The following is a 20,010-nucleotide window of genomic DNA, read 5'->3' on the forward strand; positions in this document are numbered from 1 at the left end:
AAAAGGTAGATTGATTAACAGTGCTGTACCAATGGCAATTTCCTGGTTTGGAGACTTGTACTAAGGTTACGTAGGGCTGTAATCATTGAGGGCAGGTGAGAACTCTCTGAACCACTGTGGCAGGTATTGTATGAATCTAAAACCCAAAATACAGTGCTTAATGAAGAAACAGTAGGTTGGTATTGCTGCTCAAATAAATCACTAAATAAATAGGACCATTTTTTCTTTTCATCAGGAAAACACAAGGTCATATGCCAAAGGCCGTAACTACAGAGACCCTGAACCCATAACAAGGCAGGGGGCACAGATGTGTTATGACTTACTAGAAGGTGAAGAGGTTAAGTGAAGTTCCAGAGCCCAGATTTCTGTCCAGGCTGGGGACTGAGCCTGGGGGGTGGACATCAGGGCAGTGGACTTCCCTGAGCAGTCTCCGCGTGCTTGGCCTGGTGAGGAAACTCACTCAAGTTCAGTATCTCTTAAAATATTCTCTTAAGAAGCTGGTGTTTTCTCATAAGGAGTTGAAACTATCTGTAATTTAAAATTTATAGATGAAAAGGCCCGTTCTCTGTGACAAAAAAAAAAAAAAACAGTCCTGCCTCCAGGCCTCTGCATCTGCTGTCCCCTCCCCTGAGAACACTGTTCCCTGCGCCCTTCGGCTGGTTAATGCTTACGTGCCCTGCAAATTGAAGCTTCACTGTCACGTCTTTTGGGACATTTTCCTGACCACCCAGAGGAGATTAAACACCACATGCCTGTCTTGGAACACGTATCATGTATTACCACAACTACTATTTGCCTCTTTTCCCTGCTACAATGGGAGCGTCAGGAGGGGAAGGACTTTGCTCAGCACTTACATACACATGTTCCTAGCAAACAGGCAAAAAATAAAAGACAATAATGATACCCACTGAGTGTGAGGATGTGGTTAAATAGGCACTTTCACAGACTTAAAAGATGGCAAGATTCTCAGATACATTTCTCTCTCTCACTGGAAATGAGGACTCTCATGATAGATTCTTCAGTAGCTCCCCAGTGCTCCTTTTATAATATCCGAGCTCTTTAACAGGACAGGCAAGACCAACATATCCCCAACATCTCGGATAGGGCCCGGCACACAGTAGATGCTCATGAAATAGTTATTGGATGAATGAATGGATGCATGAATAAATGCTTACAACAGGATTCACACTATAAAGCCTTTATACCAGGTCAATCTGAGCTAGGAGGGAAAATGTAAAAAGCATCACTATGCATTTCCAAAGTGCTGTGTACTCGCTAACTCCCTTTTCTTGCCCCGTCCCATTCACCAGAAGAGATAACAGGGGCACAGAGAAGCTAAGTGACACCGCTCAGGTCACCTAGTTAGTGAATAGAACATGGGCTTAATCCATGGGAGAAGAAACATCTCTAAGATCACAAGATCCTTATACCCTCCCCAAATCTGAAGACTCTGCATTGCAATTAAACATGTGAATTTCCCCAAGGTTCTAGGCTAGGCTAGTTCAAACATCCAGAAGGCCCTTATTTAATCACTTTCAAATCAAGTGTATATCAAGGGGGAAAAAGAAAGTTTGCTGTGTGCAAGAGGGTGCCATTCTAGGATGGCCAGCAGGTGGAGGCAGAGCCCACCCAGGTGTCTGGTCCTTCCCACTCACCTGCTGTTTTCCACAAGGTAATGCACAATTTTGTCCAGGACCTTCTCAAACAAGGCTGTGCGGATCCACAGGTGCTTGATGGCAAGTGGGGACAGGCTGGGCAGTTTCGGCAGCTTCCGCACGTTCTCTTGGAGGCCCTGGATCTGATTTCGGCTTCAAGACCAGAAAAGGAAGAGAATGGATATTCACAAAAGAGGAAATCCAACAGGATCAATATGCAAATAGGAAAGTGTCCAACCTCTCGAAGAAATGAAGGAATGGCAACTAGAACAACAAGAGTCTACACTGCTCCTAGAAAATGAGAAAAGAACTGAGAAGACAGTAATACCAAGTGAGTGTGGAGATGTGGTAAAATGGACACTTTCATACACTACTGATGGGTGAACTAGATTCTCATACTGAAATTTCTGTCTGTCTGTCTGTCTGTCTCCTTCTTTCTCTCTTTCTGCTGGAAAGGAGTGCTGGCTAAGAAGAATCTTGGATTATAGATCCTTTGGTGGCTCCCTACTTCTCTTGAGAAGTAAGCTGTTTAACATAACAAACAGGGTGCTACATGACCTTGCCTCAGTTCACCTCTGCAGTCATCTCTTTACCTCTCCCCGCCTCTGTCCGCGTGGTGCAGCCAGACAGAGATCTCTGCAGGTCCCTGAGGCTGCCAAGCTCTCACCTGAGGACCTTCCATGAGCTGCTGCTGCTTCCTGGCTTTCCTCTCCACCCTATCCCCTGGATGACCCTTGCTCACCCTTGAGGTCCCAATGAGGGTACCCCCTCCTACAGGAAGCCCTCTTGCACCAGCCAAAGCTGTAGAGGGGCCCCTCCTCTGTGTTCCCTCAGCCTCTGCTGCTTACCTTGCCACTCGCTTTTCTCTCTTCCCCTCCACACTATGACCTTGAAGGCATGAACTAAGTAATTTAGTCACTTCTTAAATAAAATACTTATTGAGAGTCTACCACGTGGCAAGCCTTGGCCCTCTTCATGCCTGTATCTCCAGGGCCCAGCACAGGGCCTGGCACACAGGAGGGGCTCAGTAATGTGTTCATGAAGGAGTGACTGCATGAATGAATGAATGAATGAGCACCTGGAATGAACATCTCTAACTCCTCTTTCAGAAAGTCATTCCCAATATTATGGAAGGTCCACAGAAATCCACCCTTTTAAGAAGTTATCAGTCAAGACATGGAAGCAATTTAAATGTCCATCAAGAGATGATTGGATAAAGAAGTGGGGTGTGTGTGTGTATATATATATATATACACTACATATATATATAGTGGAATACTACTCAGCCATAAAAAAGAATGAAATAATGCCATTTGAAGCAACATGGATGGACCTACAGATTATCGCACTAAGTGAAGTAAGCCAGAAAGGGAAAGGCAAATATCATATGATGTCATTTATATGTGAGATCTTTAAAAAATGATACAAATGAATGTATTCTACAAAACAGAAACAGACTCACAGACATAGAAAACAAACTTATGGTTACCAAGGGGGTAAGGGGGTGGGGAGGGATAAAACAGGAATTTGGGATTTGCAGAAACTAACTACCATATAAGAAATAGATAAACAACCAGGTTCTACTGTATAGCACACAGAACTGTATTCAACATCTTGTAACCTATAATGAAAAAGAATACAGATATGTGTGTATGACTAACTCACTGTGCTGTACACCAGAGACTAACACAACACTATAAACTGACTATGCTTCAACAGAAATTTTTTTTAAAAAATTAAAAAAAGAAGTTATCAGCAAACACCTGGGAATTCAGCAGATGGACTGGGAGGCACCTAAAGACCAGGTAGTGAGGAGTCAGATTCCAAATGGCAGCTGGCAATACCCAACCCAGAGCCTGGCCCATCATGCAGATCTGGCCAAGAGCCCTGGGCTGGCAGGGCCTGAGGGGCAAAGAAAGAGCCATTTCTCAGCCAGTGAAGTGGACTCATCACCCATGGCAGGGACGGCAAACACATGACATGCACGCTCCTCTCTCCTGCCTCTTGCCCATGACAGACATGGCTAATCAATCCAAGCACTCTCTCCTGCGAAGCCCAATCACAGCTCCAGAATCATTCACAACACAGTTCTCTGGGCAGCCACTCACACCAACTGGGGTTGAAATCACTGTGCTGTACACCACCCACGACCAGGCTCCAGGATGGGGCTTTGGCTGTGCAGTCGGGACTCTGGAGGTGGCTCTGGTGGGGGGCACTCATGTAAACGCATTTGGGCCATGAGTCTTCCCGCAGTACACACGGTCAGCCACACAGTCAGCTTCACTGTGAGCATCTGGTCCATGCAGACAGAGATCATATTGATTTTATTAAACTTTGAATTTCCTGCACTTGGAACAGCCTTGGCTCCCACTGGGTATTTATTCATTTGACAGTTGTTTCCTGGACATTTCCCAGGTGCTGAGCACCATCCCAGACCCTGGGGACCTCATGGGGAGTAACACCGATGCAGCTGTTAAGTTCAGAGTCAAGTCAAGGGGGAGACAGACAACAATCAAGTAAACAGTAAACAATCAAAGGAATGAATAACTACAGATGGTGATAACAATTGGAAAGACAACAAACAGCAGGATATAATAGAGAAAGGGGGTGAGGGTTGGAATTCACTCTTCGCTTGGGGAAGGCCTGAGCGATGACAAGGAACCAGCCATGGAAGATGAGGGGTGTGAACTAGGTGGAGGGTACAGCATGTGCAAAGGTCCTGGGGTGTGAAAGAGTCTGGCAGGTTTGAGGAGCAGAGAGGAGAGTTGCGGGGGGAGCGTGGACTGTCCCCTGGGGGGTGCCCTGTACTGTACCCCAACCTTGGCACTCACGCGCTCTCTATCAGCTGCTCCAGGTCCTGGACCTTGCGGCTTAGCTCCTCGGCTGGCGGGAAGCTCTTGCCCACCTTCATGAAGAGAGCTGCGATCTTGTTGCTGCGCAGGAAGCCAGCCGCCCGCCTCCGCAATCCATGAAGGACGCAGGCCTCTACCGCCGCTGCGGGGACATGAGGGTCAGCGGGTCCTGCCCTGCTTAGGCTCCCCAGCGCCCAGCCTGGCTCAGAGCTGCAGCCACACATGGATGCCTTGAAGAGCTGGGGCCCCCAGAATCACAAATTTCACGACAGCATCATAGGAAAAATGTATGCCTCTCCACCTTCCGGCCCCTCAAAAGGGAGCAAGAAAGCTTAGTGGTTAACCCGTGCTGGCTGCCCAAGGTCAGAGCATCCCTGTTCACATCCTCTCCCAGCCATTAACCAGCTGTGTGACTATGTGCAATTACTTCCCTTCTCTGTGCCTTAGTCTCCTCATCTGTAAAATGGGGCCGGTATGAACATGAACCCCCTAAGGCTGCTGTTAGAATGAGGTGGAAAAAACACATGGAAAGCACTTTGCACAGAGCCTGCCACCTAACGAGTGCTTTACAAACATCAGCTATTGCTCCTGTTCGTGAGGGAGGGCAGACTGGACCGCGGGACTGCCGAGCTTTATCTGGGTTAAAAGTCACTGCATCGTCCTTACTATCACGATCCCAGGAACAGCTAACATCTTGTTCACTCTCCGCCACAGCCAGGCAGGAAGGAAAACCATCCCCACTTTTCATATGCGGAAGCTGAGGCTTCCAGAGGGGAATGGAATTGGCCTCGGCCACCCAGCAAGTAAGTGATGGAGCCGGCTCTCACCCAGGTCAGAGCCCCAGGTATGCTCACCCCGCCTGTGCTCCCACAAAGGACCCTTGAAGACGGGATTCAGTCATCTCTTCCCATTTCTGCGTTTCCCCTGGAGGCCCTGCCCAGTCCTCCCCAAACAGGAGACCTCATTGTAGCCTGGGCTCTGTCACTAAATTGCTGTGTGACCTCAGGCAAATGACTTTTCCTCTCTGGGCCTCAGTGGTCCCTTCCGGGAAACAGACCCTGTGTAGGCCATTCTGATCGTCTCTCTGGTACTTCCAGCAGCCTGCAATCAAGTACCTTCTCACCTTCTGTCTCACGTGGCAGACTGGGAGCTCACTCTGGTGTACACTGAGAGCATCATCAATGTTCACGGGAAAATGCTGAGTTTATAATAAGAGCTACTCCTTACGGGGAATCTGCTGGGTGTCAGGTCAGCGTTAAGGTTTACTCTACGTGATCCCTGCGGCAAAACCTAGGAAGCGAGTCACTCACTTCACAGACGAGGACACCAGCACTCCCAGGCTTGAGAGCCTGGCCAAGGTCCGGCCACGTGCAAGGAGAAACACCGAGACGTTTTCGTCTAATGGCTTGTCTTGTCTTGCCGTTGTTGCTGCTATTATTGCAATGACTTGGCTCTGAGTGCCTGTCCACATTTACCCCACCTGACCATGGATTTAAAACATTCTGGGTGAGGATCTCTGAAATATCTTCATGTTTGCTTACACGCCCAGGACTTGTCATTTGTTTATATTGAACAAGCTCATGATCCGTTCCGGCTTGGTTCAAAAGGACCGATGGGTAAGAGACACCTCGGGGACGCCCTGCAGACCTCGTCTAGGGCCGGTAGATTTCTCTCACCCCCCAACTTTGATTGGAGTTAGAGAATGATCATGATTTTTATCACTCTCTAGTCTTCTAAGTCTTTAATTGGTCAACAGGCCAGCAAGTATTGAGACATGCATACTATTAATTTGCAAATAAAAATGCCCAGGAGAAAAAAGAAGGCTGGAGATATATACCTAATTTACATAAACACATATAGATATAGATTCCCATATACATATGTATGTGTGCTTGTGGGCATACATATATATATATGTATTTAAATATATATGTAAATATACTTATATATATTTAAATAAATGTATCTCACTTTAAAAAAGTACAATCTTGCCCAAGGTCACTCAACAAAGAAGTGGCAGAGGTGGGGTGTGAACAGAGCTGTGCTGCCACGGGGCTGAGCGGACGTCATTGGTTTCCCAGGTCATGGCGAGCACTAGGTCCCCAGCCATCCGGACAGAAGCTGATGGGCCCCTCCACTGGGCCAAGACCGTGAGAGGGGCAACACAGCATGTCCTTCGTTATGAGCCACTCCAATCACGAAATTAAAAAGGTTTTCCGGGAGAAAGGAAGAAACCTTCCCATGTATGCGTACACACTGCTTAAGCACTGAATCCTGACTGCAGGGGCACGCGAGACACGTGTCTCTGGCCATTGTGAAAGTACAGGACCTGGCAGCGTGGTTATTTCTGGGACCTTATGAGCCTTGCTGGTTCAGGGAGCGAAGCTGAGTCACGCTCCCAACTGCTGGCCTGAAGCCTTTGCTGAACCAGCTGCTCGCGATCCCTCGGGATGCGACCATGGCTTTCGATTTTTGTATTATTTTTAAAGTCCTCATCCATCCTCTCCCTTTACCTGGGCAAGGAAAGGATGTGGAACCCATCCCTCAAATGCAAGACCCCGGTCGCTTGGGGTGGGGCTGGCATAAGCGAAGCCCTCGGGAGAGAAGGCATGCCTCTGTGTCAGCCGTGATCGCCTCTCCACGGGGCGCCAACGTCATCCTCAATTTCTTCTCTCAGCCTTTCTCTATTTCCAGTTTCCCTCCTGGGATCCCTCTGGAATCCGAAAATAACTTCGCAGTTATAAAGCAAAAGAATGATGGTGAGAGCCTTTGCCTAAAGACGCCATATCCCCGAGGCGGCCCACGGAGGAAGGAGCCGCCGCTCACGTCCGTGGGCCCCTGACTCACCACAGAAGGAGATGATGTGGCTGCTGTCTTCGTGGACAAACTTGCGTGTGACGGCCTCCTCCATGATCTGCTTCACCTGGAAGACAGGGCAGCCAGATGGGGGGAGACCCTGATCCACCCGGGGTGCAGACACCCCGAAGGGCTGGACTGCATCACCCACCCCTGTCTCTGATAGCCCCACACTTCACAGTGAACTGAATTAATTTTCCAGGCTCTTTGCCCAGTGTCACACCGAAAATGTCATCCCCTTCCCTGATCACATAAGCTAAGGCATCCACCTCCAATTCCATCCACTCCTATTACGGTTCCTGCAGAGTAGTTCCTGTCCTATTTGTTTATTTGTTTACCGTGTGTCTCCATCTTCCAGAATATAATTTCCCCAAGGGGAGGGTCTCATCTGCCTTGTTCACTGCTGTATCTATGGAGCTTGGAATAGTGCCTGGTGCATAGTAGGTCTCCAGAAACATCTTCTAAGTGGGTGGATGAATGAATGAAATGGGTACACTAAAAAAAATCAGGAGGGCGGAGTATGAAAAATCAGCCCTGGAATCTGGGAGACTTGGGTTCAAATCCCTGCTCAGGTACCCGCCAGCTGGATTTGTGATCTTATTTTGGGAAACAGAGGCTCAGCAATGTGTAGAAACTCTCCCAGAAAGGTAGAGTGGCCGAGTAGAGACAGATCCCAGCTGGGTCTGAATCTCCAGGCTGTGTGCTTTTCCTACCACGCTCACTCAGTCAACAAGTATTTACCGAGTACCCATGATGTGCCAGGCGCAGGGGCACACACACACACAAATCAATCAATGTAACACTACATTAACATAACAAAGGAAAACCACCACATGATCATCTCAGTTGATGCAGAAAAAAGCATTTGACAAAATTCAACATTGTTTTATAATTAAAAAAAAAATGAACAAACTAGAAACAGAAGGAAACTACTTTAGCATAATACAGGTCATATAGATATAACTTTAAATTGCGCTTTCCAATTATTGTGCTTCTCACACATTGAAGGTTGGTGGTAACCGTGAGTTGCCATATGATGATTGGCATTTTTGAGCAATAAAGACTTTTTAAATTAAGGTATACACATTGTTTGTTTGTTTAGATATAATGCTATTGCACACTTAATAGACTACAGTATAGTGTCAACATTACTTTTGTGCACTGGGAAACAAAAAAAATTCACGTCACTGATTTTATTGTGATATTTGCTTTACTGAGGTGGTCTGGAAGCAAACCTGCATTAGCTCCAAGGTATGCTTGTATATGAAAAGCCCAGAGCTACCACCATACTCAACGGTGAAAGATTAAAAATCTTTTCCTCTAAGTTCAGAGACAAGATAAAGATGCCCACTTTTACCTCTTCTTTTTAACACAGCGCTGGAAGTCTTAGCCAGATAAATCAGGCAAGAAAAGAAAGAAGGATGCAAATTGGAAAGGAAGAATAAAATTATCTCCTTTCCCAGATGACATGGTCTTATATTTAGACATTACATATATAGAGGTTTCCATGTTCATAGCAGCGTTATTCGTAACAGCCAAAAGGTGGAAACAACCCAAGGGTCCACTGGTGGATGAGTGGATAAATACATCGTAGTATATACATACAATGGAATAGTATTCAGCCTTGAAAAGGAAGGAAATTCTGACACATGCCACAACGTGGATGAACCTTTGAGCACATCACAATAAGTGAAATAAGCCAGTAACAAAGAGACAGGTTCATAGGATTCCACTTTTACGAGGTATCTAGCATAGTCAAATGCACAGAGAAAGTGGAACGGGGTTGGCAGAGGCTGTGGAGGGGAAGGCACCGTGGGGAGTTAGTGCTTAATTGGTACAGAGGTTCAGTTTTGCAAGATAAAACGAGTTCTGGATATTGGCTACAGGACAAGGTGAACATACTTCACACCACTGAACTTAAAAATAGTTAAGGATGGAAATATTCTGTTCTGTGTATTTTACCACCATTTTAAGACACCTAAAGTTGGTGCCAATTGCAAATCTCAGGTTATCACCTGTGCTTCTGACAGACTGGCTTTAAATCAGGGTTCCCACCTCGTGAGAGCATCCCATTGCAAGTCAGGCTTTCAACAGATGAATTTGGGAGGTTGACACAAACAGCCTTGCAGAAGGCTGTCTGCTTACAGCAGTGGCTCCTGAGACTCAGAGAGGGTAAGCCCGCTCTTGAGGTCACACAGCCAGGAAGCTGGCTATAGAGGGAGTCCGTGGCTGTCTGGCTCTAGGCCTCGTCATGGGGATGGACCCGGGACAGGATGGGTGGTGGAGGAGGAGACAAATGCAGCACTGAGGACGGTCTCAGCCTGATGGAGAGGCTCTGTGACATGAGGACTCCTCCTCACTTCCTCTGGCGCCCAGCTGTGAGCTGGAACGTCTCCCCAGAAGTTAATAACAGGCTGACAGCCTGAAGCCAGGAGAGGAAATTAAAGGGCAATGGCGTGCCAGCCTCCCCTGGAGGATCAGTGCGCGTCCTGCAGAAGAGGGCACACGGTCTCGCCACAGGAAGAGAGAGGCTGCTGCCCACTCCTGCGAGGGGGGAGGCCATCCCGGGGGACAGCTCAGCACTGCGGGCGGGGGAAGAGGGCCAGGCAGCCTCAGAAGGCCTCCAAAATTCAGCTCAACCACCATCCCCCCTCTCAGGCTGCCATACACGGGCTTGAACTTGGTCCTGCCTTGGAGGCAGACAGATCTGAATGACCACGGGATGGTGTGGAGACAGCGGGAGTCATCAGTGTGCATCTTGGGCTCCTTGTGGCCTCTGTGAGCGTCTAAGCTCTGGCCCAGGAATCAAGCCCCATTTAAGAAGCACAGAGACAGTGACTGTGGTTGGTGCCACTTCGAAGACACAGACCTGCCTGCCTTCCCGTCCCAGCTTGGCCACTCATGTCCTGTGTGAGCTCGGCCAAGCCTCACCCCTGCTGGCACCTCACTTTCGCCATCTGTAAAGTGGAACTGATTCCCCTGCAGGGCTATGCGGAGGATTACGTGTGATGTTATCGGCAAACGGGCAGGCAGGGCAGGAGCTTTGCGATGCTGAAGCACCCTGCTCATTTCCTTTGAGTAATCACTAGGTTCTGGGGACCGCTTGTAGGAACAACCACCTTAATGAGGCAAATGCCCAAACTATTCCCATCTTACAGAAGGAGAAACTGATGCACACACAGATTAGACCACCTGCCCCAGGTCATGCAGAGGCGGCAGGATTCAGGCAGGATTCAGACTCACGCCCTTTGTTCTAAGAAACTGTTATTCTGCAACAGCCAGAGGCCATTGTGAACAAATGCTTCTGTTACTCTCCTTGGTTCTGTAGTTCTGCTTTTGTTATTAAAGAGAATGTTTACTAAGAGCACCGACTGAGTGCCAGGGACTTTGCATAGAACGCCTTATTTAGTTCTCACAAGAGCATTATTATTCCCATTTTAAAGATGGACACAAGAGGGTTTATACCATTCGCCTGAAGGTCACACAGCCAGGACCTGAGCCCAGATTTGTCTGACAGCCTGACCTGGAGCCCTGCCTCCAGCCCTGCCCAGTCCTGGCTCAGCTCTCCGCAATCCCAGTGTGGTGAGAAACCTGTGAGGAGGGAGTCCTCAGTCTCCCAACTTGCGGATGGAAAGAGGCACTGTACTAGGAGTCAGAAGACCTGGGTCGCCTGGATGTGCCTCTGCCAACCACACCCCACTGTGGGGATCTTTCAGGGGCAGGGGGACCTCAAAGGTCACCACGGACAAGAAGCTTTGATCGCTCTCCAGCATCCGTTCTAAGGAGTCCTCCAACATCTGCCTGCATTCCTCCAACGATGGGGAACTCACTCCTTTTGGAACCAGCTTATCAGCTCTAAGGACAGGATGTCAGGAGGCCACTGAGAGAGGCTAAGAGCCTGGGAGGTGGAGACACTGCCCTGGGGTCAGATCCTTCGCCACTCACTACACGCATGACGCTGGATGTGTCTCCCCATCTGTAAAACGGGGGCAACATGAGGCTTGAGTGAGATCGTGGAGATGGTGCCTGGCACGCGGTAGGGATTCTACAAATGACAGTGCCTCTTGAGATGACAGTGACTGTCAGTCACTGCCTGGCTATTTGTGACAGTTGGTTGAACGGGCGATTGCTAGGTGGCCCTTCAGCTCTGGTCACCAACCCCAGCCTCTTCCGGCTGTGACCCAGCCCCAGCTCTCCCGGACTCCCTCAGGCCTCTGAGCTCCTGCCCCACCCCACCTCCGGCCCCACCCTGCAACCAGGCAGAGACGTGCCCCGCCCTCCCGCCACCCCACCCTCCCTCCACCTGCAAATATTGAAACAGCATAAAAGGAGGATTAAGCCCTGGAGGGAGGCAGGGAAATCCGGGCCGATCTGCAAAGCTGGAAGGGGGAGCGCCTTCTCGCTCCTCCTCACACCCGCCACCTGCTCACACCCAGGTCCCCTCCCTGAAACCTGCCAGGTTCCAAACGAACTCGCTACTCCTCCCTGCCCATCCACGAAGAGCCCCGGATGGGACGGGAATCACACGGCCCGGTATGCAGGGCTGTTAGAAGCACTATGGAAAATACAGGCCAGTGTGTGTGTGTTGGGGGGCGGGGGCTCAAACAGGGCCCAGCACACACAGGGCACCAGATGAAGGAACACACTTCTGTGATGTAAGAACATGAGCTTGGGAGCCACTAGGCCTGGGTCAAAGTTAGCTGGGGGCCCCTGGGCCTCAGTTTCCTCATCTGTGAAATGGGGATGGTCACTGCACCACCTCCCAGGGCTGCTATGTGAGGATTCCAAGGACAAAACATGCGCAGTGCTCAGATCCACCCTGTCGAAAGTCGAGCCTCATTCATGCCACCTTAGAACTCACCACGACCAGACTGTCACTACACACCTGTGAGTTTATCCCTTTACTGTCCGTCTCTCCCAAGTAAACCGTGAGCCCCCAGGACAGTGCCTAGAGAACCAGTCGGTGTTCAGTACATATGTGGTGATCACTCTGATTAGATTAGTTGCCCGAATGCCAGCAGCCGATGCTGCTGAGCTGGGCCCCAGGCAGCGCCCTAAGCCCCTCTGATGCCCGGTCTCATTCGCTGTGTGTGTCAGGCTGGGGTTGGCAAACTGCTTCCGCAGAGTCAGACAGCACACACTTCAGGCTTTGGAACAGGGCTGCCAGATAAAATACAGGATGCCCAGGAAAATCTAAATAAGACAAATAAGAAATAGATATATGTGCGTATATGTGTGTGTGTGTGTGTGTGTGTACACGTGTGTGTATATATATTTTGGTGTAAGTACGTCCCAAATAGTGCACAGTGCATACTTTTACTAAAAGACTACTTGTTTCCCTAAAATTCAAATTTAATTGGGCATTCTGAATTTTTATTTGCTAAACCTGGCAAACCTATTTTCAGGCCACAGCCTAAGTCACAGTCTCTTGTTTTTACAACCCTTTGGAATGCAAAAAGCACTCTTGGCTGAAGGGAAGTGCATAAACAGGCTACATTTGGCCCACAGCGACCCCCAGGTTACAGCGGCCAGCGTGGTGCCCATGGCACACAGGAGGCCTAAATAAACATCACCCACATCACCTGAGCGGCCACCTGCCAGCACCCCCGCCCCACCTCGGGGCAGGCGCCTGGGAGTGCAGGTGAGTGAGTAACGCTGAGGCAGCATCCGCTTATGAGCCGGAGGCCCCTAGGCAGCCTGCCTCTTACGTCTGCCAGAAACTCGCAATTGAGAAGGCAGTTAAGTTAGGATGCCCGGAGGGCCCTCGAGGTGGCTTTAAAAATAACTCTTAGCATGTGGGGAAAGTGGGGAGCAAAGGGGGGTGACTCAAACGCCCCATCGACAACCACTGGAGTGAGGCAGGTGAGCGGAGGATGGGCTGGCACCCGGGATGCTGAGAACAAGATGCAGACGCCTTTGAAGGCCAGTATTTCCAGCCCTGCCTTCTGGGACCTTTGGATACAGGCCACCAAAGGCGGCACAAAGAGCTCACCTCTGTGCCTTTGCCTATGAAGTGCCTTCTGTCAGGTGCCCCTCCATGCATGCTCCAGCTGGCTAACTGCAACTCAGGCTTCAGCCCAGGTGTCGCCTCCTCCTGGGAGCCTTCCTGGACTCTCCAGACCTCAAGCGGGGATAAGTGTGCCTTTTCCATGTTCTGCTAACACCTGCCTTCCCAGCATGTATGACATGAACTGAAACTATCACTCATCCACTCAACATTCAGGGAGCACCTCTTATGTGTCCAGCACCAGGAGGCAAGCAGATAAAGTCCCCGTCCTCATGGAGGTCACAGTCTAGTGAAGTGGAAAGACATTAACTAAATCACAACAATAGGTAAACAACGACAAAGTGAGACCATTCTCTGCAGTGAACTTGGTTCTATGAGAACAGATAGCAAGGAAACTGGGCGGGTGGGGAGGTCAAGGAGGGCTTCCAGGAGGAGGTGATGCTCAAGATTTGAAGTATAGAAATGAACTCTCTGGGCTTCAGATTCTCCAACTCCAAAGCAGAGGGAAAAAATTTTCTCCTGCAACCACCCCTCCCAATTCCCTCCTGGAGGCAACTTGGAGCTTAAAAGAAGCAACAGATGTACAGACAGTGTGGCAGAGGAAAGCACTACACAGAAATAGCTGGCTGCTTTGTATTTTTTAATTTGTTATGGGCGAGGCACGCGGGAGGTGACAGTTGGGAGAGATTGGAACAGGGCTGATGGGCGGTGGACGAGGAGGGGACAGGAATATTTTGGGAATCTCCAAAGCACAGACACAGACAGATATGCGGGCTGCAAGCTGCTCCCATGGTGTGGCCCCACCTTCCTTTCCTGCCAAGTCTTGTCCCTTCGTTTCCTGCAGTCTGGAGCTCCAGCCACATGAGCATTCCTTCTGTGTGGCCCATGTGATCCCCACCACCTGACCCTTGCCTCTGCAGTCCCCGCCACCCGACAGCCCCACCCACTCCTAGGTCCACCTCCAGCTCTGGAAAAACCACCCAATGTTCCAGACCCAGGTAATGCGACCTTCCCCTCACTTCCTCTTCAGACCCCCTCCAGTTGATGTGCTGTCCCCTTTCCCAGCTCCTAGAGAAACTGCACAGCCATGAGCACTGGGTTCTGGAATCAGACTTCCAGGATGCAGATCCCAGCTCTTGCATGCATGATCTCGGGCAAATCATGTTCTTTCTCTGAGCCTCAGTATTCCTATCCATAAAATGGGTGATGTTAGTATTAGTATTTGATTTAGATATAATATTGCCTCACAGGCATAAGGCAGTACATTTCGTAGCAATATTTTTTGGATCTGCCTCTAAGGCAAAAGAAATAAAAGGAAAAATAAACAAATGGGACCCAATTCTCTTGCTTGTGCACAGCAAGAGAAACTGTCAACAAAACCAGAAGACAACCAATGGAATGAGAGAAAATATTCGCAAATGATATGGTCGATAAGGGGTTAATATCCAAACTACATATAAAAAGCTCCGACAACTCAATATAAAGTGTTAAATACAAGAGAAGCCATGTGGCACGTGCTTTATGCGTCTGTTTCACATAAGAGCAAGCAGCATTTATTTATAAAGCGCTCACTGTGTGCCTGGCATCGTGCTTAGGGGCTTTATCTCATCCAATCGTCATGTTAAGTTGGAGAAATGGGTACAATTACTGTCCCCATTTTGTGGACGAGGAAACTGAGTCTCGGTGAGATTAAATGACTTCCCAAGGGCACAAGGTTTTTCAAACGGCAGAGCAGGGATTGAAGCCCATGACTATCTGCCCTGCACCGAGCCTGGCACACAGTAGTTTCATCCATTCATTCAACAGACGCCTACAGATGCTTCCCACAAGCTGGGTGGGTGCTTAACATACAGGAGCCCACAGACTGACAATAACAGAGGTGTCATTGCTACTATTTCCATTTTTCCAACATCCCAGCACTCCTGGCACCTCTTAGTTCCCTCTCTCTGCCACACATCGGTTCCCAAAGAAGAATCATAGTCACAAAAAGAAATGTCCAAGCTGAAATACGACTCCAACGGTGTGACATTCTAGAAAAGGTAAAAGTACGGAGACAATAAAAAGACTGGTGGTTGTCAGGGCCGGGGGCAGGGAGGGATGAACAGGCAGAGCACAGAAGACGGTTAGGGCAGGGAAAGTGTTCCCTGTGCTACTATAATGATCGATCCATATGCATCTGTCAACACCCAGGATGCACATCAAGAATGAACCCTAATGTGAACTACGGACTTTGGGAGATAGCGATGTGTCAAGGTTGGCTCATCGAATGTAACCAATGTCCCACTCTGGTGGGGGGCCCAGAGCGGGGGAGGCTGTGCATGCGTGTGCGTTGGCATGTATAGGAAATCTCTATACTTTCCCCTTCATTTTTACTGTGAACCTAAAACCGATCTAAAAAAAGTCGTCTTTAAAAAAAAAATCCTTTCCTCACTCTGCCGCTCATTGGAGGATATTGGCAGGGGTCCAAGTTTTGGAGCAAACAGGCTAAGGGTTTCCTCTCAAAGGGACTCCTTGGTGCCCTCAGCCTGGGTGGCCTGCAGGGGGCTTTGGGGCTGCAGAGAGCAGAGGTCTGAAGGGGTCCAGCACTAGGACCGCAGCGACCACTGTGGCTGGATCAAAGCCGCACTTGCTGGGCTCCCTCTGACTCTCAGTTCCAGGACTGCCCTGTCCCACCCTCCTGCCCACATCCTTCCACCCCACCCTCCACATCCTCTCAGGTGAGGCAGCCAAAGCCCAGGGAGTGTCCTTCTGCAGTCGCACCCAGTGACAGGAGTGAGCGGATAAATGAATACATGATAAAGCGGGAGCCCGTGGATCTTGAGAGAGTTAGAAAACTCTCTCTCCAGTCCTGCCCTCTGAACCCCCTAAACGCAGCTGTGACACTTGCAGGAGAAGCAAATGCCTTTGACCGGTGGTGGCGGCTGCCAGTCCAGCCCCAGTTAATCGTTTACTGATGTGCTATAAATAGGCACCAGGCATTGTTTCCTAAGAGCAGGAGGACCAGACCGGTCAGCCTGCCAATGCCTGGAAGCAGGGGTGTCCCTGGGCGGAGAGTGGGGTTCCCACCAACGGGCCCGTCATCGCTGCCAGGTACAGATGCCCCTTAACAATGAGTCTCCCCAGTGATTCTGAGAGTGTTGACCTGAGGGTCTCTTGGCCACAGGGTCCCTCAGGTCAACACTCCCAGGCACAGCCGCTGATGGAGACAGAGGACCGCTCCCAGGGAAATTGGTCCGCGCGTCTCACATCCCCTGCCCACACCCTGGACCCCGGCCAGCTTTCTCCCGGTGCTCTGCCCACTGCATGTGGCGGCTCCCCTGGCAACACGCCCCGTTTCTGCAGACCCACGGGCCTCAGGGACTACGGGAGGTGCCTAGATTCTCTGGAAGGGTGCCCCAACTTTGGGCGCCTGGGCTGCTGCAGGCAAGTAAGAAACGGAATTCCCAGATGGTTGCTCAAAACACCCACAGTGGCAGCCAGAAAATGGACTGACCACCTCCAGCCAACCTTGGGAGGAGAGCAGTAGGATACTGTGTCTAAGGACTGGGTTAGCATCCTGGTTCTTAGCAGCTCTGTGACCTCGGCCAAGTCACTCCACTTCCTCTGTGCTTCAATGCACTCATCTGTAAACCGGGATAATAAATAGGACCTACCCCTCTGAGGTCTCTTTTTTAAGCTTAAATATGTTAATGGATATAAAACACTTAGCACAACATGTAAAGCACAACAGGGCTTTCTGGAAACGCTCTGTCCCCGCATCGTGGTATCACTAGCCCATGGGGGGCGGCTGAGTGCTTGCAATGTGGCCAGAGAGGTTGACAAACTAGATCTTTAAACTTAATTTGACTTAATTTTACTCCATTTAAATGTAAACAGACACAGGTGACCAGTGGCTCACATTGGACAGTGCAGGTCTGGAATACAGTAGGTGCCCAATAAATGCCAACTATGATTAATTATTATTAGGGGTTATTATTGTTATTAGAAGGCTCAGTGGGTTAGAAAATCGGCGACACTGTTTCATTTCGGAGCACGCGGAGGTCGGGAAACTGTGCTGTGTTCATCTTCGCACCTAGTACCTTGCAGGGCGGTTCTCTACCATATTTGGGTACTTGGCTTGTGGATCCTTTGCAGGTACTGAGGATAACGGAGGATACTCTCTCTATACTGCAAGCACAAAGCTTCTGTACAAGTTCAGGGTTTTGCACGCCCCTGAATAGAAATCCCTGATCCAGCAGACACGTGGCACACCGTAGGTCCCCAGGCAGCACTTGGAATCACAGCCCAGCACGGAACACCAGAGTGGCCACTTCCCTGTTAGGGGCTGAGCTCCAAACGCAGCGCCCTCAGGCTGTCGAGGTGCACGCCTGTGCCTTGCCGGCCCGGTTTCCATCTCCCTGTCTGGTCATTTCACCTTGACTCTCCTCTGAGTCCTCTCCCTTACTCTCCCAGCAAAGTGTGGAATCTCAGGGCTGATTCCACACTTCGCTGCCCGTCCAGGCTTGACCAATCAGAGAAATCCATCCCACAGCGGTGGGCGCAAAAGGAGCATGCGACCCACGCTGGTCTGATGAGATCTAATCCTAAGACTTCTGCTAAGAACCATGGGGAAGCGGAAGCTCTGCTTCTGTGGATGCCAAGCTGGCAGATTGTGCCCCGAGAGCAGCTGGGCAACATTCTACCTCCCCATAGAGAGAGACACAGCATACAGCTAACACAGAGAAAAGCAGCACAGAGAGGTGGAGAGAGACAGGGTCCTGATGACATCATTGGAACCCCTGGATACAGCTGTACCTGAATCTGCTTCACTCCAACATTCTCACATCCTTGAACCAATAAATCCATTTCTTAGCTTCTCTTTCCCTTTTAGCTTTATATTCATATGTTTATTTACTGTTTTGACTATTTATGTTAGCAAGTTATTATCCAACTCGAAATGGATGGAGCTGGCTAAAATACCCTGCCCTGCGGCTTCTCAGCTGTGTGACCTTGGTCCAGTGTCTTAACTTCTCTGAGCTTCAAAGCCCTCATCCATAAAGACAAATGGCTATCTGTACCTACTCTATAGATAGACTGCTTTGTGGATTAAATGAGACAGAGTAAAGCATTTAGAGCAGTATTTAATACATGGCAGTGGTAAATGGCATTATGTTGTCAGTTTTTATGGCTGAACAGTATTCCATTGTATAAGTATACCACATCTTCTTTATCCAGTCATCTGTTGATGGACATTTAGGCTGTTTCCATGTCTTGGCTACTGTAAATAGTGGTAAAGATGTTTTTATTTCTCAAAAAAAGAATGAAAAAACAAAAATGGTAGCTGTTCTAATTCTAACTTTCCATTTTGACATAATTCACTAAACAACAATTAGAGAAGAATTCATTGAAGGCCCAAAGTATCACCAAGTCTCTTGATCGCTTAGGGCTTCCATTATCTGACTTTTGTACGGAGGCTACTGCAAAAGGACCCGTTACTGCCCTTTACAAACACCCAGAACCTGAGTTCCTTAAAGATTCTGCAAAAGAAAAGCACAAAAATCTATTCCACACCTATCTTCTTGTACCACTAAGAGAAAGAAGGCTACGCCGCCTCCCACGGGAGCTCAGCCTCACCCAGGGGCGCACAGCGGGTGAGCCGCAGGGCCAGCAGGCCCACGAGGGTCATGACCTCCTGAAGCTGAGGGATGACCTCCACGGGGCCAAAGAGCATCCAGACCCAGAGGGAAGCTCCAGCCGCCCACCCTGGGATGGATGCCGTCCGTCGAGACTCGGCCTTCCTGACTCCCACTCAAGGGCCCCATCCCTCTGGATCCCCCAAATACACCCCTTCCTGGTCTGGAGCACTGCTCCGGTGGCCACAGCACCCCCCACGCCCTGGCCCCGGGCTTATCCAGGGAGAGCAAGGTCCTACTCGGAGGGCGTCTGCAAGTTAAGATGTGACCAGAAAGGATGGCAGAAATGCTCTCCTGTGAATGAGTTCTACTTCGCTCTTCTCTGGGTGGGGCGAGCCCTGGGCCTGGTCCTCCGTGAACGCTGTGATGGGGTAACAGCGCTGCTCTGCAGTGGGCGATACCTGTGCCGTCTGATACACGAGGAGGCTCAGGCCAGAGAAGCACCCCCAGCCGCACCACTGACCATCTCTGTGACCTTAGGGGAGTTACCTGTCATCTCTGTGCTCTGATCTCCTTCTTTAAGGGAGAATGTTTTATCCACTTCATAGGGGCATCGAGATAATTCTGTGAGGTCATCCATATAAAATGCTCAGTAAGTGTTGTCTAAAAACTACTTTATCCCATGACAACGGCTTTAGTTGAGCCCTTGTTTTCCTTGAGTGAAGGCTCCCCAAAGTCTTACCAGCTACTGAGTTTTATTAAGTCTTAAATACACACTTGGCAAATTCCAAGTAGAGGAAACACGGGGAAGGCGTGGCTACTGTAAAGTGATGCCGGCCACATTACACGGCTCGAGGTTCTTAGGATTCCAGAGCTGCCCAACCTGGCCCACTTAGAAACCAGGAGAATGAGACAGGGAGAAGGGACCAGTAGGAGGCCGCGACTGTTAGGGGCAGAGTTGGGACGAGGAGTTGGCTGTCGCTCACCTCCCATGCTGGGCTCTGCAACCAACAACTGCCCTCGGACAG

At 49.7% G+C, this 20,010-nt stretch overlaps 1 protein-coding gene across 4 annotated transcripts in view; it reads right to left on the reverse strand.

The window, feature by feature from the left end:
- SGSM1 (small G protein signaling modulator 1) overlaps positions 1 to 20,010 on the reverse strand; it is a 70,394-nt gene that overhangs the window by 43,111 nt on the left and 7,273 nt on the right. For all 4 annotated transcript variants that reach the window (XR_012066176.1, XM_072952922.1, XM_072952920.1 and 1 more), the window contains 3 exons: positions 7,355 to 7,430; positions 4,487 to 4,649; positions 1,656 to 1,808 (listed from right to left, as the gene is read on the reverse strand). Coding sequence is in view for 3 of the 4 variants with exons in the window: in XM_072952922.1 (XP_072809023.1) it covers positions 1,656 to 1,808; positions 4,487 to 4,649; positions 7,355 to 7,430 (392 nt within the window). In the remaining variant the exon portion in view is untranslated. The remainder of the gene's footprint in view (positions 1 to 1,655; positions 1,809 to 4,486; positions 4,650 to 7,354; positions 7,431 to 20,010) is intronic.

The sequence above is a fragment of the Vicugna pacos genome, chromosome 32, assembly GCF_048564905.1.
Source record: "Vicugna pacos chromosome 32, VicPac4, whole genome shotgun sequence".
Classification (NCBI taxonomy): domain Eukaryota; kingdom Metazoa; phylum Chordata; class Mammalia; order Artiodactyla; family Camelidae; genus Vicugna; species Vicugna pacos.